This window comes from Amblyomma mixtum, chromosome 2 (assembly GCF_055824585.1).
Source record: "Amblyomma mixtum isolate Tamu chromosome 2, ASM5582458v1, whole genome shotgun sequence".
Classification (NCBI taxonomy): Eukaryota; Metazoa; Arthropoda; class Arachnida; order Ixodida; family Ixodidae; genus Amblyomma; species Amblyomma mixtum.
Genome location: NC_143013.1, coordinates 30,148,744 through 30,170,079, shown reverse-complemented (window position 1 = coordinate 30,170,079; position 21,336 = coordinate 30,148,744). Strand labels below are relative to the sequence as shown.

The 21,336-nt window shown below is 47.9% G+C and overlaps 1 protein-coding gene across 1 annotated transcript in view; it reads left to right on the top strand.

Moving 5' to 3' along the window:
* LOC149358821 (uncharacterized) overlaps positions 1–21,336 on the top strand; it is a 274,468-nt gene that overhangs the window by 192,708 nt on the left and 60,424 nt on the right. Inside the window, exon 4 of the mRNA XM_089570998.1 lies at positions 13,786–13,853. Coding sequence (XP_089427124.1) covers positions 13,786–13,853 — 68 coding nt within the window. The remainder of the gene's footprint in view (positions 1–13,785; positions 13,854–21,336) is intronic.

The window sequence follows — 21,336 nt, the reverse complement described above, 5'->3', positions numbered from 1 at the left end:
CGACAATTGCACTGCAGTTAGAACTTGATAGTTACTAAATGCAGAGTTACACACGGTGGAAGCTGTGCGGAACTATATTGTTACAGGAGGCAGCGTTTGAGAAAGAGAGAGAGGGCATATTAATTTAAACGCGCAGTCCGGCGCACTAACAATGCTCCCACCACTGCTTCTTAAGGACGTCATAGAAGCTCTGATCTAGGAGGGGCTGTAAGAAGTGTTTGAGGGCCGTTATTGAGCCCGCTGTGTCAAGTGGTAGAGTTCTAGTTTTGAGGAGAGTGTCGTGTTAGACAGTGATGGTGAGGGCATTCTTGGAGGCTAGTTGGTGAATATTTGCCGAATTTCTAGCACAAAAAGACGAGGACACAAGAAACGAAATGGACAGGATAAACGTCTTTTTGCGCTAGAGGGGGGGGGGGGGGGGGGGTGCTCATATAATGTGTGTTTTGTATGGACAGCCTCTGCACTGAGAGCAGGAGAGACGTCTTAGAAGCTCCTCTATGTGCTACGTATACTGGGGGGGAGGGTGGGGGGGGGGGGGGGGTCATAGTTTTTCACTGTGCGCTGGATGTAACTCTTCAGCACCTCCGAATTCGCATTGCTACGCAAAGTGACCTTCTAGCACGTCTTGTTAGCTACAGGTTAAATAAGGGGCGCAGATTAGATCCTTACAAACCCACAAGCATCTGCGCACGCAAGAGGAAACTGGGAAAAGAAAAGCTGGAACATTAAGCTTACATTCACGGGTGCAGCCTCTCAAACATATCGCGCACACAACGCATATACTTCAAGTCAAAAAGGACTAAAAGAGGAACATGGTTAAGTCTTTTGGGGATTAACTAGTTGTCACACCCATTCGTCCTTTAAGAAACCTGTCGTAACTCCCTCAGAACCTTGTTGCGAAAGGGTCAGCAACCACAATAACTCTCAGCGCAGACTAACCGTTCTTTGCCATGTGCAGCAATTTAAAGAATTTGACACGGCTTTTCCCCGCGCCTACACGTTCTTGCGCCATCAAAAGGGGATCTCCAACAGAACCATCCCATATATGCCCTCGCGAAAGATGCAGCATTGTTCTGGAGTAGAGCTTGCTAGGCTTTGTACAGTGAAAACAGGCTCTGCTTCAATTGGAGAAAGAAGAGCAAAGCCGCCTGTTATGTTCGAGAGAATTGTGAGAGAGCGCACTTGGCAACGGCTGTGCGAAGACGACGACGACGCATGCGGCAAGAACGTGTCTCTCTCTATCGATCTCTCTCCGTTGCGGTGAGCCACAGCGGTGGCCTCTGCGGCGGCAGCGGTGACGGTGTGACGATGAGGAGGAGGGGGAAAGGAAGAGATGGGAAGGAGATGCGGCCAAAGCTGTCGCACACCTCGCAGGGGCGTCATCAGCTGTCGCACAGGAGCGCGAGCGCGAGCGCACAACGGCCCCATCAGATTCGCGCGCTCTACTTTTGTGCTTGGTTTGGAGAGGGTGTGGGGGAGTCGGCTGCTTTGCCTGGCCCACCGACGGGGCCGCACGTGTCGCTGCGGCGATGGCGGAGGCGTCGGCCGCTTTTTCCAGCTCATCTCCTCGTTTCCTCAGCCGTCCCGGTACAATTCTTTCTTTTTATCATTTTTTTTTTGGCGCAGAACCGTTTCGACCGTTTCGTTCTCGGTAGAACGTCTGTCGCCCCTTCTCAGCTCAGCGTCGAATGATTCCTCATGACGGTGAAGGGCTGCTCGTTGTAAACGCATCTTTTCGTGGAACATGGCGCCGCAGTGTAGATGGAGGCTACACGGCGTTAAAGCAGAAAACGAGAAGAGTAGAAAAGTTGCACGTTTTTCTTGGATGGCCTGAAACAAAATTGAATTGTTTGTCTCAAAAGAAGTAGACCGCACTACGTTCACGTCGCTCCTAATGGTTCTAATCGTTCGGCGCACGTGAGAGAGAACCTGTTTATAGCAACAACTGACAAGTTAGCCTCAGATACTTTGAGCTAGTTTTCATCCGAGCAGACATTTAAACGCCCTAGAAGGATTCCAGGTCTCACGATGTTTTACTCTGAAAGCAGTGCCAGTGTCACCATGCGAGAAAGCCAGCATCTGTCTGTGGTCACGGCAAGGAAAGCCTTCAGCCTCGAAAAGCTCCATCGCAGCGCTCGCCACACTGCCACCTTCGAGCAACTCCCCACCCCAATGCCGCCCTCCAGAAGCACTACCCACCACCCACTTTTGCCCAGTTTGCCCCCCCAGAACATTTCTGTAGCATGTGGCGAGCCTCAGCTTAGAGTCACAACATTCATTAGACTCAAAGCATCAAAGCAATCATCTAGGGCAAATCCAACTGTCACTGCTCTAGAGTTTGCACTGTACGTTTCGCTTATGCCCTGTGATTGTTATCAGTCGAGCGAGTATCAGCATGAGTGCAATCAAGCGGAAATGCTAGCGTGTGCCTCTGTGTGGTCGCCGAGTGGAGCTTCCAGAAGCTGCAGCGAACTGAGCGCGAGAACCTTCCCCTGATGACAGCTGGCAGGAAAAATCTGCATCGGCGGAGGCAGCGAGGAGGGCGCAGCCCTTACAACATATTTTTAGACAGTCTATAGACTCTGCATAGACTTCTGTCTATATATATAGAGAGAGACACAGAGTCTATAAAGAATATAGGCTATCTATAGACAAATCCTTGAGGACACTTTATAGGCAATGCAAATGCTATAGACAATGTATAGTTTATAGACAATCTATAGATTTATGGACATACAACTTCAGTAGACTTTTGTCTATAGACAGTCTATAGACTATGATTAGACAAGATGAAATATCTCTAGGACGGCAATAGAGTCTATAAGAAGTCTATAGACTGTCTATAGACGTTTTTTATTAGAGAGCGGCGCCCCCAAGCGAGCGGGCAGTGCGGAGAAAGGGAAAGCAAATTCGGAAACGAGCACCGTTCTCTGGCTTATTAAGCGCGTGGGGCTATGTGAAGCGAAACATATATAATGCAACAAATGTAAAAATCATAAAAAATCATAAGGGAACCATAAAGCGAGCCAAAGTCAACAGGAAAAATAATTGTTGCAATTTCTAAACAATGGAAACCAGGAAAACGGGAAGAGCATCAAATGGAAAAGGACCAAATGAAGAAGGGCTAAATAGAATAGCATCAAATGGAAAAGCATAATCTCAAAACTGCATTCTGCTTACAGAGCACATCGCGTCACACCACCTGAGCGTCTGTGAATTCGTTCTTTGAAATTTTTCGCCACTCGTAACTTTTTGCTTGATTTTTTTTTTTCAATGAAAATTGCTTAAATAATGGAGTTATTCGAGGCACACAAATAACGAAACTACAAGACTATTTAGTCACTTCCACGAATTGTTCAGGCGTTGAAAACGATAAAACAGTTAAGCTGGCCTCTCAATGATTGCTGAAATACCTAACCTTTTGGGTGGAATACTGCGTTCTCTAATTGCAGAAATTTCACTGTCAGGCGCATGTTGATCTAAAATATTCCCACATGCATGCTCGCTAATTAACTGCGTACGAAACACCATTCACATAGGTTACTGTAGTTACTATTATTACTGCTCCTTACAAAATAGAAAGGTCTCAGGACTCGTTGGTAAACGGATCGCACACAAACACACACGCAAACAGAACGGTGCATTCGCGCACGTGCAAACCGAAGCTTTCACTGATTGCTTCATTGATTCCATTCAATAGCGGCAGCGGGACCCTGCGACCGCAAAGCGTCACCTCGCAAATAGCGCCGAGAGCGAGTCCAAAGGGGCCATTGATAGCCCGCCTGCTCTTGGGAGAGCAGGCAATAACGCCCCATCGGACGACTACAGAAGCAATCAGGGTCAACCCATCCGCGCCGCCACGGGAGGAGAGGCTCGGCCAGTCGTGCACGCCACTGACCGTCGCCACCGCTGTCCCCGTATATATATATATATATATCCCGTAGTGGGCAAGGAAATGGACGCTCTCGGGTGTTTAATTTCCTCTCCACGGAAGCCATCCACATCCGGAGTCCCTCCATCTGTTTACGTCCCCTCGGCTCTCCCCAAAAAAGGACCAACGCCGCGGTCAGCGCAAACAAACGAAGCGGTGGCAGCAGCGGGAAACTGTGGCCTCGGTTGGCGTCCCCGCAGTAGTGATGACCCCACTCCTCCCGCAGGATCTCTTTTAACGCTCGCCTTTTTCTTCCTGTCTGTCCCTTTTCTTCCTTTTTTTTTCCTTCTGCACGTGCTCCCTATACCGAAGGCTCCGAGTGATCGGGGGTCTGCCGATGCTGCCGGTTGTATCGGCTACGGTATGAGCGATGAGATGAGAGGCGACCATTGTTTGACCACCTCTTGGCCAGTCCACGCGTGGCTTCAGAAAGCAACCCCAGTTCCCACCCGCCCTGGCACACACACACGCACCCGTTAAGCAGTCCTAAACGATGGCCACCTCTAGCAGGAGGTGCCATCACAATAGCGCATAGACTGGATGAACCATCAACTGTGTGCATCTTGAAATACTTACAATATGTACCTTCCGAAAAAATTGCTCGAAATTTCTTTATCGCGGGAGTCTTTCCAGGTAATTCTACTTTTTATTTCCTTCTTCTTTTAGAACGATAGCTGTATGAGGGACATTCTCCGATGAACGGGTCGGAGTCGTTGTACGTCGCAAACTAAAACTTCCCTGATCATCTGCTGACCAAGGTCGATATTGCCCAGGTAGATCTGAACCTAATAGACCAAGGAAAGGATAGAATGGGTAGATGGTAGAATGAGCCATCTGTGGTTATGTGTGGGGTGTGGAGGCGGGGTGTAGGGTACCGCCTGGATATGCATGGGTATACCCATGCATATCCAGGCTGCACTATAGTGCAGCCTGGATGTGAGTGTGGAGTACGGATGCCGGGTGGGAGGTACAACCTGGACGTCAGCGCGATGTGCACATCCGAGGTGCGGGGTGCAGCTTGGGTGTGAATGTCGGATGTAGATGCGAGTTGTGCGGTTCAGCCTACCTGTGAGTGTGTGGAAGCGGGATGTGAGCTGCAACACCTGGATGTGAATGTGTCCACAGTGCAGGTGCTGTGTATGAATAGCAGCTTGGACGTAAATATGGAGGTTCCGATGCAGGTTTTATGGTTCACGACAGATCTTAATGTGAGGTGTGTAACAGACGTCCCTTTTGCTGCTTCGCCCGCGAAGGACGAAAATTTTTGGAATTCTTAGTTCTATGCGGCCTTTTTCAACCCAGATCAGGATAATATTTTGTGGAGTATACGGAATGACATAGCGCGCTACAGAGCTGATCCCTACACAAGGTCACTAATGCCGCATTGTAAGGAACACACTCTTCTCGTCGCTTGTGCAGTAGCTTTTTGCTGATACGCTTGCTCAATTCTTCCACGGAAATTGCACGACGTCACTGCAGCGCGCACTGAAATACCAAGAAGATTTTTTTTTTTTTTCAGTGTCTTGAGTGGAAGGCTTGAGTGCGCTTGTTATTGCGATAACATTAGAAGCCTCATCGGTTGAAAAACATGTCCTCATTCACAAAATTCGTCCAGTGGCTAGATTGAAATGACGTAACGAGACGAGATACTTGCCATTGGCTGGATGTGACGTGAATTTCGTTCTCGTGACGTCCCTTCCTGTAAAGGCGTCAACAGTTTCTAACGCTATCGCATTGCCAACACAAACTAATCAGGTGTCCCTGTGAATTGTTTCGGTTGTGAGCTCCTCCCCAGACTTGTCCGGCTGAAGAGTAGCGTATAACAAAGGTGGCACTCGATAACGGACACGTCCACTCCACGACAGCGCATGGGTCCTCGAAGAACGCTGTCCCGAAACATAAAGCATCGGTAGCAGATAGAGAACCGAAACCCAAGGGATACAGTAGCCAACTACTGAAGGGGCGATTCCCTCGTTTTGTATGGGAGCCTGCTTCAGTAGTGCTTGCTTTGCTGGCCTCGCTATGTTCACTGCCGCTTCCCAGCTGCAGCATCCTTCATACCCTCTCTCATCCAAGGCACACACAAATGCACAGACACCTTCACCATGAGTCCTTTGGTGCAGAGACGGGGCGAAGATGAACCGACTGCCAGAAGTCTCTCGGTACACCCCGACTGAGTCGAGTTCAAGCTTTTATGCCCTGATTGCGCGCGTTTATCACCCTGTCTGAATCGCTTCGGTTGAGGTTAAACTACAGGCAGCCGCTGGTTGTTGCGTGAGGTGCGTCTGAATGGTGACTCGGACTCGGATCTTCCAGCATGATTGCAGGACAGCGTCATCTAACTGTAGTTCTCAGTAGAACTCAATTATATATATTTATTTCTGGCTGTGCTGATGTATGTGTGGAATGAAAAGAGACAGTTATTGTTGAGAAAATTCCATTTAAAACTTTTTCCCGTAAAAACTATTCAAACTTGTGGCATCTACGCCGAAAACGACCCGCATGAAAAAGGTCGACGCACAATAGTTTACTTACGAAATCGGTCTGTGATTGTGACACTTGTATTTAATTTTTCTGGCACATTAGGTTACTAAAGCTCCCTTTTCAGTGCAATTTATGTCTTTGTCATGAGAGTGAGGCAATCTGTGAATGCACGTTACTTTCAGTTTGTTCTCAGTTTCCCTTTTAAGAGACACGGCGCTTGCGCAAGGAAATACGGACAGACAGAGGGCGTTCTCTTTCGATAAAGTCATGTTTTTCTCTTCGTTCATCTTAGTTCTGTCTCTTTCTCTTTGTTTCTCACATATGGGCCATTGAATATGCATGAAGCTATGCCTTACGAAAGTATGGGCTATGCATAAATTCTGCCAGAGTTCGCATCTAAGGTTAATGATAACTCATATGAATAATTGTGTTTCAAGGACCGGTGTACAGCTGCTGATTCAGAACATTTCTTATATATATATATATATATATATATATATATATATATATATATATATATATATATATATATATATATATATATATATATATATATATATATATAAGAAGGTTCTGAACCAGCAGCTCTACACCGGCCCTTGCAACACAATTATTTATATGACTTTCATCTGACGTGTCTAGTCAAAACTATCAAATCGCAAAGCTACGATGAGGTAGCCCTGCCAGATTATATAATTTGACGCGGACAAGTATCATATATTTGTCAAATTCTTGACTGAAGAAAATCCGAGGATCGGACACATTCGACACGGAACATTACGGTTGGTTCCGTGTTCCGTCCACATCATCTACACGGCACGGTACACCGGACTGCCTCTACTTGCCGCACGGGTTCTGGATATGTGGCGACATGTGGTCTGGAAATAATGTTTCATTCACTACGCTGCTGGGTTCCAGGTAGTGAATGATGGGTTCCAGGATCCAGATCATTGTCATCATCATCATCAACCTGACTGCGCCCACTGCAGGGCTAATGCATCTCCCATGTCTCTACAATTAACACAGTCCTCTGCCAGCTGCGGCCACTGTATCCCCGCAAACTTCTTAATCTCATCCGACCACCTAACTTCCTGCCGTCCCCTGCGACGCTTGCCTTCTCTAGGTATCCACTCCGCTACCCTTAAGGACCAGCGCTTATCTTGCCTTCGCATTACATGCCCTGCCCAAGCCCATTTCTCCCTCTTGATTTCCACTAGGACATCATTAACCCGCGTTTGTTCCCTCACCCACTCTGCCCACTTCCGCTCTCTTAACGTTACACCTATCATTTTTCTTTACATAGCTCGCTACGTTGTCCTTAACTTAAGCTGAACCCTTTTCGTTAGCCTCCACGTTTCTGCTCCATGGGTGAGTACCGGTAAGATGCAGCTGTCGTATACTTTTCTCTTTAGGGATATTGACAAACTGCCATTCGTGATCTGAGAGAACCTGCCATAGGCGCTCCACCCCATTCTTACTCTTCTGGTTACTTCCCTTTGATGATCCGGATCAGCGGCCACAACATGCCCTAAGTTGACGTATTCCCTTACCACTTCTAGCACCTCGCTACCAATTGTGAAGCGCTGTTCTCTTGCGAGACTGTTCAACATTACTTTCCCAGGAACCATGTAGTGAACCCATCCACTGAGCGGATTGGTTCTCTGCCTGGGTCCTGTCTTCGCCACTTTGTGTTTTCGCTGATGGGTGACCTGCTGTCAGCGACGCCACCACACACCGCCAGGAGCACTGGCTTCATCGCTTGCAACAGCAGTAGCACTCCTTACTACGATCTTGAATTTTCGCAAGCAGTGTCACTGCTGCATGGCGGCGACAGCCTTCGTTCAGCTTATGTCTCTCGACAACCTGTGTAGGTATGCTTTCTTCTCTACAATGACTCAGACCCAACGCTAAGGCTTAGGGGCATCCTGCGTTGTTCGAGTCGGGAGCTCCATACGGGCTCCGCAGACTTCAGCGTCGAGAATTCAAGTCAACGCCCCTGCGTGAAAGTGATGGCTAGAGGCTGCAGGAAGAGCAGATTCTTCGCTCTGTTGTCTTCTCTAAAGACCTCAAATTAGCATTGAAAATTTGACGAAGGTTATCACTGTAACGGAAAACATTCAAGTCCAGCCGTTCACTGGGAAGCGCACCAAGACACTTCAATGCAGCGGCAATGGGGCAAGCTCTGCGTGCAGCTTGCGATGGTGTTTCTGCTTTTATTCAGCCTCACCGCGCCCACATCCGACAAATCGGCGCTCCAGCATGTGGGGCTAGACTTCCAGGGGTTTGATCCAGGATTTGCCTCCTTTAAACCATTATGTTGTTCTAGAAAATGAGTGCTAGGCACCTGTATCTGTTGGAGCTATGTTGTGCCACTTACTGCAGCAGCTCGCGTGCTTCTTCAGCGCAGTGGATACAGATATTAGTGTGGGCTTAAAAATAAATAAGAAAAAAAAGTGCCCTGCCCGCACCGTCCGCAGTGGATACAGTCAGCACCACCTATATACACTGACGCGGCTCAGTTTCTGGGTGCACTTGTACGGCGTTGACGACACGCTCCGGACTCATTACGGCCGTCTTGGACGAACGGAACTGCTTCGCTGGCTTTGCGCGCGTATTGCAGTTTATTAGTGCGTTCTACAATAATAAAGTTGGGGTGTGATATAAACGTGAGTAAAGTTGGTCGGACAAAAATTCATCATATAACATCGCTTGATGTCGAGCACATGAATACTTGAGGGCTATAGCACATTGGCGCCCAGGTGTGCCCGTAAAACGATTTCACGCAGAGAGGGTATGTCTGTTAGACTGCATCATGTCGCACGTCAGTACTTTCTGGTTCAATAAACACGGCGAATTTAATGCAGACACCATGTGTACATTCTTTAAAAGTACTTTGGTTTGAGTTGGTTGGTTCGTAGCCATGTTTGAAACAGAAAGGCGCAAATGGGTCGAGGACAAAAAAGGAACGTGAAGCAACAATACAAGCGCCTGTCCTGTACTTCTCGCTGGTCCTGTTGCCTCACGTTCCTTTTTTGTCCTCGACCCATTTGCGCCTTTCTGTTTCAAACATGTACATTCTTTACCGGAGGCGCCTCCAAGCTGATGCGTGGAACTAAAAGTTTAATCTTATTCGGCTTGTTTGCAATGTTTTAAAAGATGTAGTTGCCTACAAGCCGGCGCAGTTTGTCAACGTAGCGTTGCGTTACTTATCCGCATCAAACTGTGGCCTTATTTCGGAACTTTGCAATTTTCACAAGGAAGGTTAATGTTATCCCACTTACTATAAAAAGAAAACTATTGAATCGAGAGTTCTCCAGCAGCGCTAGTAACACAATTATCTAGTGGCTCGCTCTTTTCTGGATGGCTATACAAGAAGCACAAAATAGAGGCAACTCTCACCTGCCACGTATTTTGTCGGTGAGTTCATCGGATGCAAATTGCGGTCTCTCTCCCCTTGGCTGCCTTAATTAGTGAGAAGATAACAATCGCTGGTCCCTTTGTGTCCGTGCATCTTTCTCTTTTGTTTCCATCTTCATACGGCCAGCAAGAAGCTTGCCTAGAACGGTCCCTTCCTGAACCAAACAAAAGCCTCGGTGTGCGCACACGTGGAAGAAAAAACAACGTAGCCTCAAAAACAAAAGCGATCTGCGGTTACCCTCCCTTGTGTTCTCCATCGAAAGGCGATCTCCCCTTAATGGTATTCTAATCATGCCGGGGCGTCGTTAAAATAATTAAGCTCCGCTCCCGATACAGTCACACCAAGACCCAAACCTGTGACACAAAGCGGCGACACAAATGTACGAGCGAAGGGGAAGCACCAGCGGCACCTTCAGCTGTACACACTGATGCGTAGTGGAGCCGGGCTAGCTGTGCGCACGATTTGCTCCGCTACATCGTGATGCGCATTCATATGCGGACATCTGCGGTGAATACATTTACCCCCGTGAGGATTCGCCGTTACAGCGGCGGTGTGAGAGGCGGCAGCAAGCCTGAGTGGGGCTGGGGAAGAAGGGTGAGTGTGAAAGCGAGTCACACAATTGTGCACAGAGACACGGAGAAGGAGACAGCGCTGGGCGAGGCTCGTGGAGAGGCGTTATTACAAGCGCGCGAGCGCGGTGGCCTGCGGAGGTCTGAAGGCTCGCCTCTGTACATACGTTATAATCTCGCGTGTCGAGCAAGCAGAGGCAATTCCCGCTGGAGTGCGCGTGGAGTCCGCAGTCAGTTTCTGATTGCTGCGGCGCCAACGCTTTGTGCATTATGACGGTGGTGGCTGTAGTGAGAGACTCGCACTTGCGGTTCGCGTCGTGCGACGCGGTGACTGGACGATCGCAGATCTTTTTTTACTGCATTCGTTAGCGTTCGCTGGACGTTCTGCGTTCTTTGCGTTCACTGCCTGCGCTCACGCGAAAGTGTCTCTGTAGGAGTGCGAGTCCTGAATGTTCAATGAGCCGCTTCTCTTCGACTCCAGCGCTTGTAACGACCGTATCGCTCTCTCTATTTCCGCGTTCCATTCCGTTGCTCGGTTCGTGACTTCTCTCGTCGGGCCTTTAATTGAGACCAGGTGGTCGGACGTGTAGGCCTGGAGCTCACAGTGGAAAAAGGTCAGGAAAGAACACCGTTGCTCGAATAATTTCGTTGCCAGGCGGACACTCATAATTGCTCAAGCGAAAGCTGTTTATGTGCGTAAAGAAGGGGGGGGAGGGGGGGGAGAAGGAGGGACGTTCTCTGCAGCGGCTGCATGCGCGATTTGGCTGCTGATCGTATGCATACACTTTAGTAGAATCACGCCGAACTCTTCCCTGTCAGCTATTATAACGTCTCTTTTTTCCACTGCGTGTTCTGGTCCTTGTTTTCTTGCGCTGTTGTATTCCTTCAGCTATTTCACGGCACCATCTCAAACCAAAGTCTTGCTGTGGCTGTTCTCTGCTTTAGACGGTAGCGACGACACGCAGCGGTTACAGGGAGAAATGCTGTTACTCTTCTTGGCTCGCAATAAATAGGACAATGTGGCTAATTCCTTCTCCGTGTTTGTATGTGCAAGCATGCGGTAGACGCATAAAGATGTCAAAACGCTTGTGTTCTTGTGGTTTGTCAGCTCAAAAGCGCAGGATTGCACAATTACAGGTTGGCTCATATGCCCAAATAATTATCTCCACGTGAGGCAGATCAAGGACAATGATGAGCAAACAAAATATTTAGTCAACTTAGAGCGAAATAAGCAGCCAGGGCTCTGTGGGTTTAACGGAGTGGACACCAATAGAGGAGAAACACAGAGGAGGGTGGCAAATGGTCAAGGGGAGGGAAACATCCGAGCATGGGAAACATGCTGCGCTGAAGGGGTCGTGGCTGTCGAAAGACAGTGTTTACTGGAGATTAGTGGAAGAATCCGAGAGTCCAGGAGGCGACCTAACTCAGCTGATGATGATAAAAAACTCTGTAAACAGGCCAGAGAAAGTTACTAGTATGTGGACTGCCTATAGAATTTTTTCAATGTGAACACAAATTGTTTTCAGTGTGAAACGGTTACAAACCTGGAAAAGAAGATGGACAGAATGATGCCGAGAGCATTTCACCTGAGCAGACGAGCTGTCTTGGTTCTTTTTTTTTTCTCTTTCTTTCGCAACATGACGGAAGGACATTAAAAGCCAACTGCAGCACTTTTTCGGGAATTTTGCGATATTCAAGGATTCAAATCTATATAGTCTGTAGGTAAAACATGCGAAGTGTTTTTGTACCAGCATTTAAAATAGTGACGTAATCGACGATTGATTTTTGCGCTTCTCCTCAATGCACTGGAGGAGTGCAGAGAAATTAAGCGTGACGTCACGGAAGGTATGATTTCAAATTACCGCTGTCGTCAGCCACATCCTGCCCTGACTCGTTCGACGCTGCCTAACAACTCTCGGCAGGGTTTGCCTTCGGGGGCGTTGGTTTTTTCCTTCAAAGCAGGCGTTTGTGCGTTGGAAATGTACCGACACCTTCGATGACGTCATCATGCCCCCCCCCCCCCTCATGGCGTTGTGCGCTGCGGAGAAGCTTGAAGGGCGTCCGGATTTTAATCAGCGATTACTTCACTATTTCAAGTGCAAGCACAAAAACACTTCTCATGCTTTACCTGCAAGTTTCTAACATTCGACCCTCTTAAGCTCGTTGATTTCTAAAACCTATGCAGTTTCCCTTTAAAGGACATGTCACAAACTAAAGTTTCGAAATACGACCTGCCATTGCGGTACTAAAGCGAGTGCAAGTGTTCTACGTAAAATCGCTTCCTGTCGACTGTATTTTCTTCACGACAGGCGGCAGAGAGAGAGATAAGAGGGAAAGGCGGGGAGGTTAGCGAGAGGAGGCTTCGGCCTGCTATCCTCCACTGGAAGAATGGGAAAAGAGGCCGCAAAGGGCAAGGATAGAAAAGGGTTGAAATAAATATGAAAGATGGCAAGCAAGGGCGAGCGATTTTTTGCAGCCCTATAACGCGTAGAAATAAAAGCGCCAAGAAATGAGATGAAAATGCGTAACTCAACATATCACCCACTAAGTGCAAGCAGAGCTATGGACGAGATGCTAACAGCTTTATTTGCATAGAAGGCTTTAGGGAATAAATCATGGAAGCTGAATTTTATTTGAGTGCAGATTCTTGACATTAAGCGTAGATTTTTGGAGCGGGAATTTTTGTGTTTATTAACTCAATTAGCAACATTATGTGCTCCATGAAATTTATGGGTGGAAAGTTGAGAGCGCGGGTGGGATATCTTCCTGTGAAAAGACTTAGAAGGAGTCAATACATGTAAAAGATTTAAAATAAAGTAGGTACCATGTACAGTCTTTGTCAGAAGTTTAGAGCCCAGGGGGTTTGCTTCTAAGCCTCGCAGTGGGACTCCTGTAACATTCGTGGTAGTCCTACCCAATGGAGGAGGCAGGACCAGAAATCTTCTTACCTTCAGCAAATTTGGAGCGCTGGAGATGCGTCACGAACCAGACAGTATACTTCACAAGCAAACCCCCTGGGCTCCAAACTTTTGACAAAGGCTGTACGTAAGGCGCCAGCCGTAACCAAAGTCCCTGCATTTCTTCTGTGCGTTTTGTGTTGTATACATTACATAGTTGTGAAATGCTTAACTATTCCTTTTTTGTGGACGTAGGATTATTCAAGCTTATTTGGTCAGCGGCAGCCTAGGAATCCGCTTGTTACTAGCATTGAGCGCTGCGGGTTCGCGTATAAAGGGGAGGGGGCGGGGGGATTCCAGTTCAGACTGGAATTAATCTGGAACATTGGATCGCATGCTCAAACTTCGGTGACCGCAACATGTTCATTTTTGTTACGTGACATCATCTGAGATTCAAAGATTTTAAATGGTTTTGTTTTATTTCAGATGGAGCTGCGGAGAGCGTACTTTTCACGAAACGTCGCCTCAAATGCTGCACCATTTCGTCGCAAGAAGTGAGTGTATTCCTGTGCTCGCTTTAGCTGCATATGCGTTCCAACATGACGCTATCGTGTGCCGTGTGGCTTGAGCAACGTAGATTGAAACAACGTTTCAGATGCAAGTGAACATTTACAGGTACCAGTGAGATAAATTCAGCATGAAAGATAAGCATTAGTGCATGTATGTAGCGTGGAAAGGCGGCAAAAAAAAAAAAAAAAGAGTGAATGCGTGCAAATGTCGTCACGTTGCGAGTTATTGTCACTATAAAGCATGGGAGCAAAGTCCTCGACCAATACTTTGCACGAGAGGAGAGAGGTTCAGAAGGAGTGAATCAGAGCGTTTTGTCCGTATTATGGCAAATGTAATATGTGAAGTAGCATATCTGAGCGGCACGATAAGCAGAAAAAGCAGTCAATACAGGGGCATTCACTTAATTATTCATGAAATAAGAAAGGCGAAAGATATGATTACCAGAAAGGTAACAGGATGGAGAAATTGAAGTTGATTCTAGAGAGCTGCGCGACAAAAGTTATTTGTGTAAAGGAAATAGGGTATGCGTAAGTATGGTGACCACAGGAACTAAATCTCATGAAAGTCAATCCCTCCCTCTAATAATGTGACTATGCAAGCATAGTGGTGATTAACTTGAAATCTTGGTTAATGAGAAACGGGGCAAATAGGAAGAAATAACATCCCTAAGTCTATTAACGTCATAAGACGTTTAAGATGAAGCATAAGTGTTGAGAGTGAGTTGATTGGGGGAACGCAGGTAGAGCATAAGCCGCTGCTCCAGGAAAGCAGCGGCAATGGAGTTCGAGGAATAACACATGAATATGAAGGATGGGTGTCAAGGCATGATTTAAGCACATCTGAGTGCTAATGGTATAAAAGAAAATAAACAAATAAAAGTTCACTGAGAAATCTGCAGTCCAGAACGCTTTAATTAAAAACAGCAACAATATACTCTAAAGATGGCCGCTGCGCTAAGCATGAAGTGACCAATAACAAAACACCTCCAATTCATGATATAACGGTGCTTGCCGAAACGATGGTGCCACGCCGTACTGGGTACTCGAGTTTCGAACAGACTGGAGACGACATGTCCTTCATCAGAAAAGAAAACAGTGATCTTTTACTGACAGGCGCTATCTATTACTGGGACATGTTCGCTGGTAAAATAGCATTCCTAGCGCGAAGCAATGGCCTTTAGTTTCTTCGCAACTTGTTTATGGAAAAAGGAACCAGTATATATCGCTCGACTACACTCAGCCTAGTTTCCCGCGCTTGTGCGTCGTCGGCAAGGCTGCTTCTGGCGGGTAAAACGCGAGGTCGTTCGCGTTAACGGCGTCGTCTCGTCCGACGAAGGGGGGGGGGGGGGGGGGGGGAGGGGGGAGGGGGTTCCCGTAATAACGAGAAGTCCCGAGCATGGGCGCTCGCGCGCGAGCATGGAACGGGACGAACGGGCGGCGGCCATCTTTCATGCGGTCTCGCCCGCGGTCCGGCCCCCTCATTAGACGAAGAGGAGGCGGCACTCTGCCGCCCTGTCGCCAGCGTCCACAACGACGCCGCCGCCGCCACGCAGATCGGTGACGGCAGTCGGTCGCGGCTGGCGGGCGGGCGTTCGCGCCGTGCCTCGTTTGGCACGTAGGAAAGAGAGTGAGGAGAGGAGGAGAGAGAGAGATAGGGAGTGGGCGCGTGTGTCGCGCACCGCCATCTGTTTCGCCGTCAGTGACAGCCGCCGCACTATACTACTACTCCACCCTGTGTGGACCCCCCGGACACTCCTCCTTCCATCGTCTACCCCCTGTACCTCCGTCCCTCCTGTTACCGATATCAACTTTCTGTGGTTCGCAAGACTCTGGCAGTGTGTGACGTTTTTGCTTCTGTTGTTCAGATCGAACACACCGCGCCACCATGCTTCGCCCAAAGCATGTAGGCCTTGCTACACTTCCCTCTCTCTCTCTCTCTCTCTCTCTCAAAAAAAAAAAGATGGAAAGAAATCAGAAAGAAAAAAGGATGATCGCCATGAGTACTAGGACAAGACGCACAGTTTTTGGTAGGCTAATAACGGAAATTGGTGTGATTTTGCCTTATGTTTAACGTTATATTGCCATTGCCGATCAGCAGTTCTTCCCTTTGCGTTCAACGGACTCAGGAAGCATCAGAAGTATCAAGAAATAAATTTCTGTTCCGAACTTGAGCATCACCAGTAGACTTGCGACATTGTATCAGTGTATACAATATGGCGTTTCCAGCCTAATAATGTAGCAGATAGACTTATCTGTAAACAACCCGTAAAATTAATGCTTCATTAAGCAAGATGCCAGAAAGTAGAGAAAGTTTAGGCTTCGTTGTGGAAAGAAACTCAGCTCAGTAGTACAGCCGCAGTGGTAAGCAGCTTCACGGCAAGAAATCATCATCATCATCATTGTAATGATCATCATTTATTAGTCTCCTTTTGGTACACAAATTAAAGGCTTTCTTTCTCGCATTCTTGCCTCGATGAAACATTGAACATGAAACAATGCCGAGCGTTATTTCCTGGAACAACCTGTATTTTTCTTTTATTTGTTACATTTTCATTAATGAATAATCCACGCTTATGTGCCAATCGTCAAAAGTGTTTTAGAATTGTAACGTTTCCAGTACTCTAAGTATAGTACACCCCAGTTCTGAAGTCTCAGTTTTCACCTCGAGTTTACAAAGATGAAGGCTGAAGTGGCATGGGTCCGAAGCTACCTGGACAAGTCTTCCGATACCAATATACTGTCTGCGCCACAAGAGCCACTTCCAGGAATAAGGGCGTAGCTGTCTCTTGTCACATGTACTTAACACCCGCTGAAAAAGAAAGCAAAAAAAGACGCTAGCATACCGCAAACACGTAGGGGCTGCAAAGCTCCTTTTCATTTCCTGAATTCGTCACCTGAATTCTTCACAGTTTTGTGGGCCGCAGGCACGCCGGTTGTGGCGGGAGAATACATTAGACGCGGGCTAGACGTGCAAATGCGAGCAGACCAGTCATCAGCATAACAATGGCTGCGATCAGAGCGGGTCAAGCGCGGATTTCGGATGCCGGAACCCAATGCAGCTGTTACCATACCATCGCAAGTCCACTGGGTCTGATTCAGCCGTTTATTTCGTGCGCATTTCAGCATTTTTTTTTTTTTGCGTGTATAATAAGGTGACTGTAAAGAAAAGCAAGTGGTGCGGGAGCCTATATACGAATTTCTACAAGCAGACCGCATTCTTCACGTCGCATTAAAGAAAAGTGCGACCTCACAGAACATGCGCCCAAACACTCCCAACCCACCTTTTTTATTTTGTTCAGTTCACGCATTGAGAAAAACAAATAAATAAGTCTGCACGCTGCGGTAAACCGCTCGACAAGCTCTGCTTGAAGACCGTAAGCTTGTCAGGTAACGCCAGCCGTGAAGCGGCGGTACGCAATTGAAAGCGTATGCAAAATTTTCTTGAGGTCAGACAATCTTGGGCGGCTTCTTCGATTTGAACAAGACGCTGTGAAGGAGCGAGAACGACAAGACGCGCTTCTTCCGCCCTGTATTTACATTCGAAAAGAACCGCAGAGGAGAAAGGAGCTGGACACTTCGTCCCTCTTGCCAGTTCTCTTGAGGAGCGGGGAGAGGGCTCTTGGAAACCGATAGCCACTACTTGTTCGCAAGCGCCCCCAAAACGCTTCGGCCACGTGGTGGGTGCGGTACCTGCCACTTCAAGCCTGTCTTTCTCTTCCCCCCTCTCTGCTCTCTCTGTATGGCTATCAAATTTCAGTCGTTTTTCTGCCTGGCTACTTCTGTGTGGCCGCTTTGCGTCTGACCTTCTACCCTCTTCCTCACGCCCCTAAAGCACACCGACCTCCTCCCTAAGGCACCGTACCAACTTGTAACCTCTCACACTCTCTGCTACGCTTACCGACTGTAACCTTTCTCGCTGGCCGGGCACTTGTGATTGTTTTGCTTTTTATTTAACAGTGTTCGTTTGTTGTTTTCCGCGCATGTTTGAATAGAAAAGAGTCACTAATTGTAGGCTATGCGTTGCAGGAGTTTTTTCTGTACACCTCAGCGGCACTTTCTCAATCTTGTTTCTGATTTTTTCTTAATATTTGATTTTTTCACCATTTCTTTAAATGCATAAAGAACTGCTTCAGCCAGAACTATTAAACGAAGAAGTAAAATCAAGCAGAGAGAGAGACAGGGAGAAAGAAAGGTTAGAAGTTAGTTTACTCAATTATTACTTTTTCATCCTTTGTTTTTACCCTCGTTAGTCTAGGCGGAGCTCGAGGTTACGCCTTTACACTCCCCCTCATCCATCACTCATTGTGCCGGAGGCTCGCCTTCTTCGGCACATCCAAATGAATGCAGTTATCACCCCGTCTCGCCTCTTTCTCTATCGCTGTCGGTCGGACCCTTCCTGTCCCAACTGCCCCTGTATCTATGCGGACCTGGCCCATTGCCTCTTCTATTGCCCGGCTGCCCAGCAGTTGGGTTCCTACCCCCACCTTCTTTATCCATCACCACCTGGCTCGACTGGCTTGGCGCTGAAGGGGAGGAAGAACAGCGACTTCTGGTCGCCTAGGCGGTCGACATGCTCGGCCTGTAAATTATGGCCGAATAAAGGTCTTGTACTACTACTACCTTCGTTATTTTCTTGTTAGAAGAAACACAGCTCCCACTTCCTCTGTTGCGCAAAAACAGGGTGCAATATTGCCCACATTGTTATCATCAAATTCGCTGAAAGGATAATTACCAAAAATAATTACATGCTGCATAATACGGCGAACAGGAGAAGGAAAAGGAGAGACGAACGCTGCGAATGTCTCGTACATACTTCTGGGGCGTGGTTTAAACTGTGCCGAGCTTTCGCTTCCCCCTCTCTCCCTGCCATCACCCCTCCCCTCTGTGTCCTCGTCCTTTGCGAGAATTCTCCGGAGCGGGAATGGAGAGGGTGTACGGGAGTTGCGTTCGGAAGCCATGCATACAAGCAGTGAATCGGAGCCACGACTACTATATGGACTCGCCGCGGCGTAGGCCCGAAACCGCGGATTAAAATTCGCTGCGGTTATGCGTTTTTCTAGCCCCCCACTGTGCACCAGTGTTCTTCTCCCACCCATCTCTCCCCTCCTTCCTTCTTCCCGTACTCCACAGCGGGAGGCGAGACTCGCGAAGCGCGACGCGTTCGTTGCCTGCAGCCGCCTCTTTTGTGAACGCCGCGCACCTATCCTTCTCCTGCAGCGAGCTGTTTGCGAAAGGCGTCGCCGCCTCCTTCCCTTCCACGGCATCCATCCCTGCCCTACCTACCTCCGTAACGCTGACACTGGGGCGTATAGCGTTCAACGCGACGTTTGTCGACACCATTTTGATGCTAAGCAGCCAACGTCTGTTCCGTCGGCGCAGCCCGCTTTCATATACCGCTCCAAGCTCCCCCCCCCCCCCCCCCCCCCCCCCCCCCCATTTCTTTGTACTCCACAGTGCGCGCAGACGAAACGGCAGTTGGTATACGTATACACATTGCGCGCGAAGGCATAAAGCATAAAGGAACATCCTTCCCCTTCCCCCCTGCGTTGTCGCGTTTGTCGCAGTGAATCAATCGCCAGTTCATGATAGAGTTCTAATCGTTTCTGTCTCGCCAAAAGCGAAAACCGCGGGGGGGGGGGGGGGGGGGGTGAAATACGTACATGTGTGTGCGTTTGCCTGCGGAGAGGGGGAGAGGGGGGGGGGGAGAGCGGAGGGGGGAGGAGAGTGGATAAAGAGGGAGGGGCTGCTTTGCACACGATACGTTCCGCTCCACGCCGGTTGGTTGCTGTCTGGTTTGTTCCTTCCGTTCGCTCGTTCGAAGCCTGCGCAGACGTCAGACCAAGCAAACAAAAAGAAAGAAACTAAACAGAAGCAAGCCGTGCCAGCAGAAATAGCCGTGCGAGAAACGGCAACAACACCATGCACTCATATGTCACGTGTGAAAGCAAGAACCTTTGAGCGTGCATAACGCGTTGTGTGCGTCCGTAGCTTCGTATGGCGGCTGGCACGGTGAGCGTTTTTGGGCTACACCGCGGCGTGCAGACCACCGGGCTCGTATGTGCGAGTGCTAGTATATGAACTACCTAATGTGCATATGAAAGAGAAGGGTTCTCTTTTGCGTTACAAGCGTGCGTGTGTGCTGGGGCACGGCACAGCACACGGTGGAGGGATTTCACCCCCACGCCTTGAGCATGCCCCGCGTAACAAGACCGTTGCATACGTGCTATATAGTAAAAGACGGCGGTTTCTTTATTGATGAAACGTTTAGATTTTGCACCTTTATTCTATGTTTTTTGCCATTTTTTTTGCTTTACTCTTGAAGTAATGCAGCACAAGCTTTATGAAGGAAACTTTGCCTGTTTGTAAGCACGCTGGATCGCATATCACATTAGGGTGCGTCGTACCCTTTCCTGAACGTGGTTGTCATGAAATGTGAAATGAATAGAAAGGTAAGTTAAGAAACATAGCTACAAATATTTGCCTTCTTGCAGTTTTCGTGGTGGGACAGGTTATTCTTAAAGTGTATTTAATATTCTAATATGCGTGAAAATCAAGTTGAAAGGTTGAATGGTACAAAATGTTCGCGGTACGCATTTCATTAAGCATACGCGGAAAGAATTGAAGCGAAGCTATCGACTGTAGAGAAAGAAAAATACGTAGAAGGCAATACCTACAACGAAAAGAAGGCTACACCTGCATGAAAGTAGCTTCTAGGCAGGGGTTACGAGGGCAGTTCGTAACACATGAAGCCACAGGCGCCGCAGTAGTACCCGGTTCGCTTTCCCGTAAAACTTTCATTTGGCATTCAGGAGCGGAAACGTTTTAAGCGACCTGTCGGGCTGACCTGAATGACGAAATCTGTGTCGCATGCATAATTCATGGTGCGTTGACGCCCCTATTTGAAGCCACGAAAGAGATTATCCATGTTGTGGTCGGAAGGGGTCTTAATAAAGAGATTACTTACACCTTGTCCGTGTTAGGATTGACAGACTGACAGCATCCACAATGAGTGAGATAGTAAATTGCAGCGAAAAGGATAGAGAATGTTTCCTTTCGACAGAACTAGCAATCTTGTCAGAAGTAGGATAGATTTTAACTGTTATTTACGCGTCTCCACAGCTATTACAATGATATCTCTTCGTGTTCGCTCGAAAGGTCACTGCTTTAATGATTGAGTGGAAGCAGACACTGAAGAAATGAACCGCGCTTATCGATTGTAATTGATGTTATTTTCTGGGATCTGACGCTTTATGCAGTGCTTTGGTATATGATCCATTGTTCCTGTTTATAATAAGGCACACACTACAGTGACAGTTCAGATTTGCATTCGCAAGAAGCGGTATATAGACGGCATGTCATACGTAATCCCTGATCGTTGCGGCTGTCAAAATTAGCTTAATTATATTCTTTAAAAGAGTAGAAAACTGAGCTAGTTGGTTCATAATTCTTGGTGGGTACAGCCGAAATA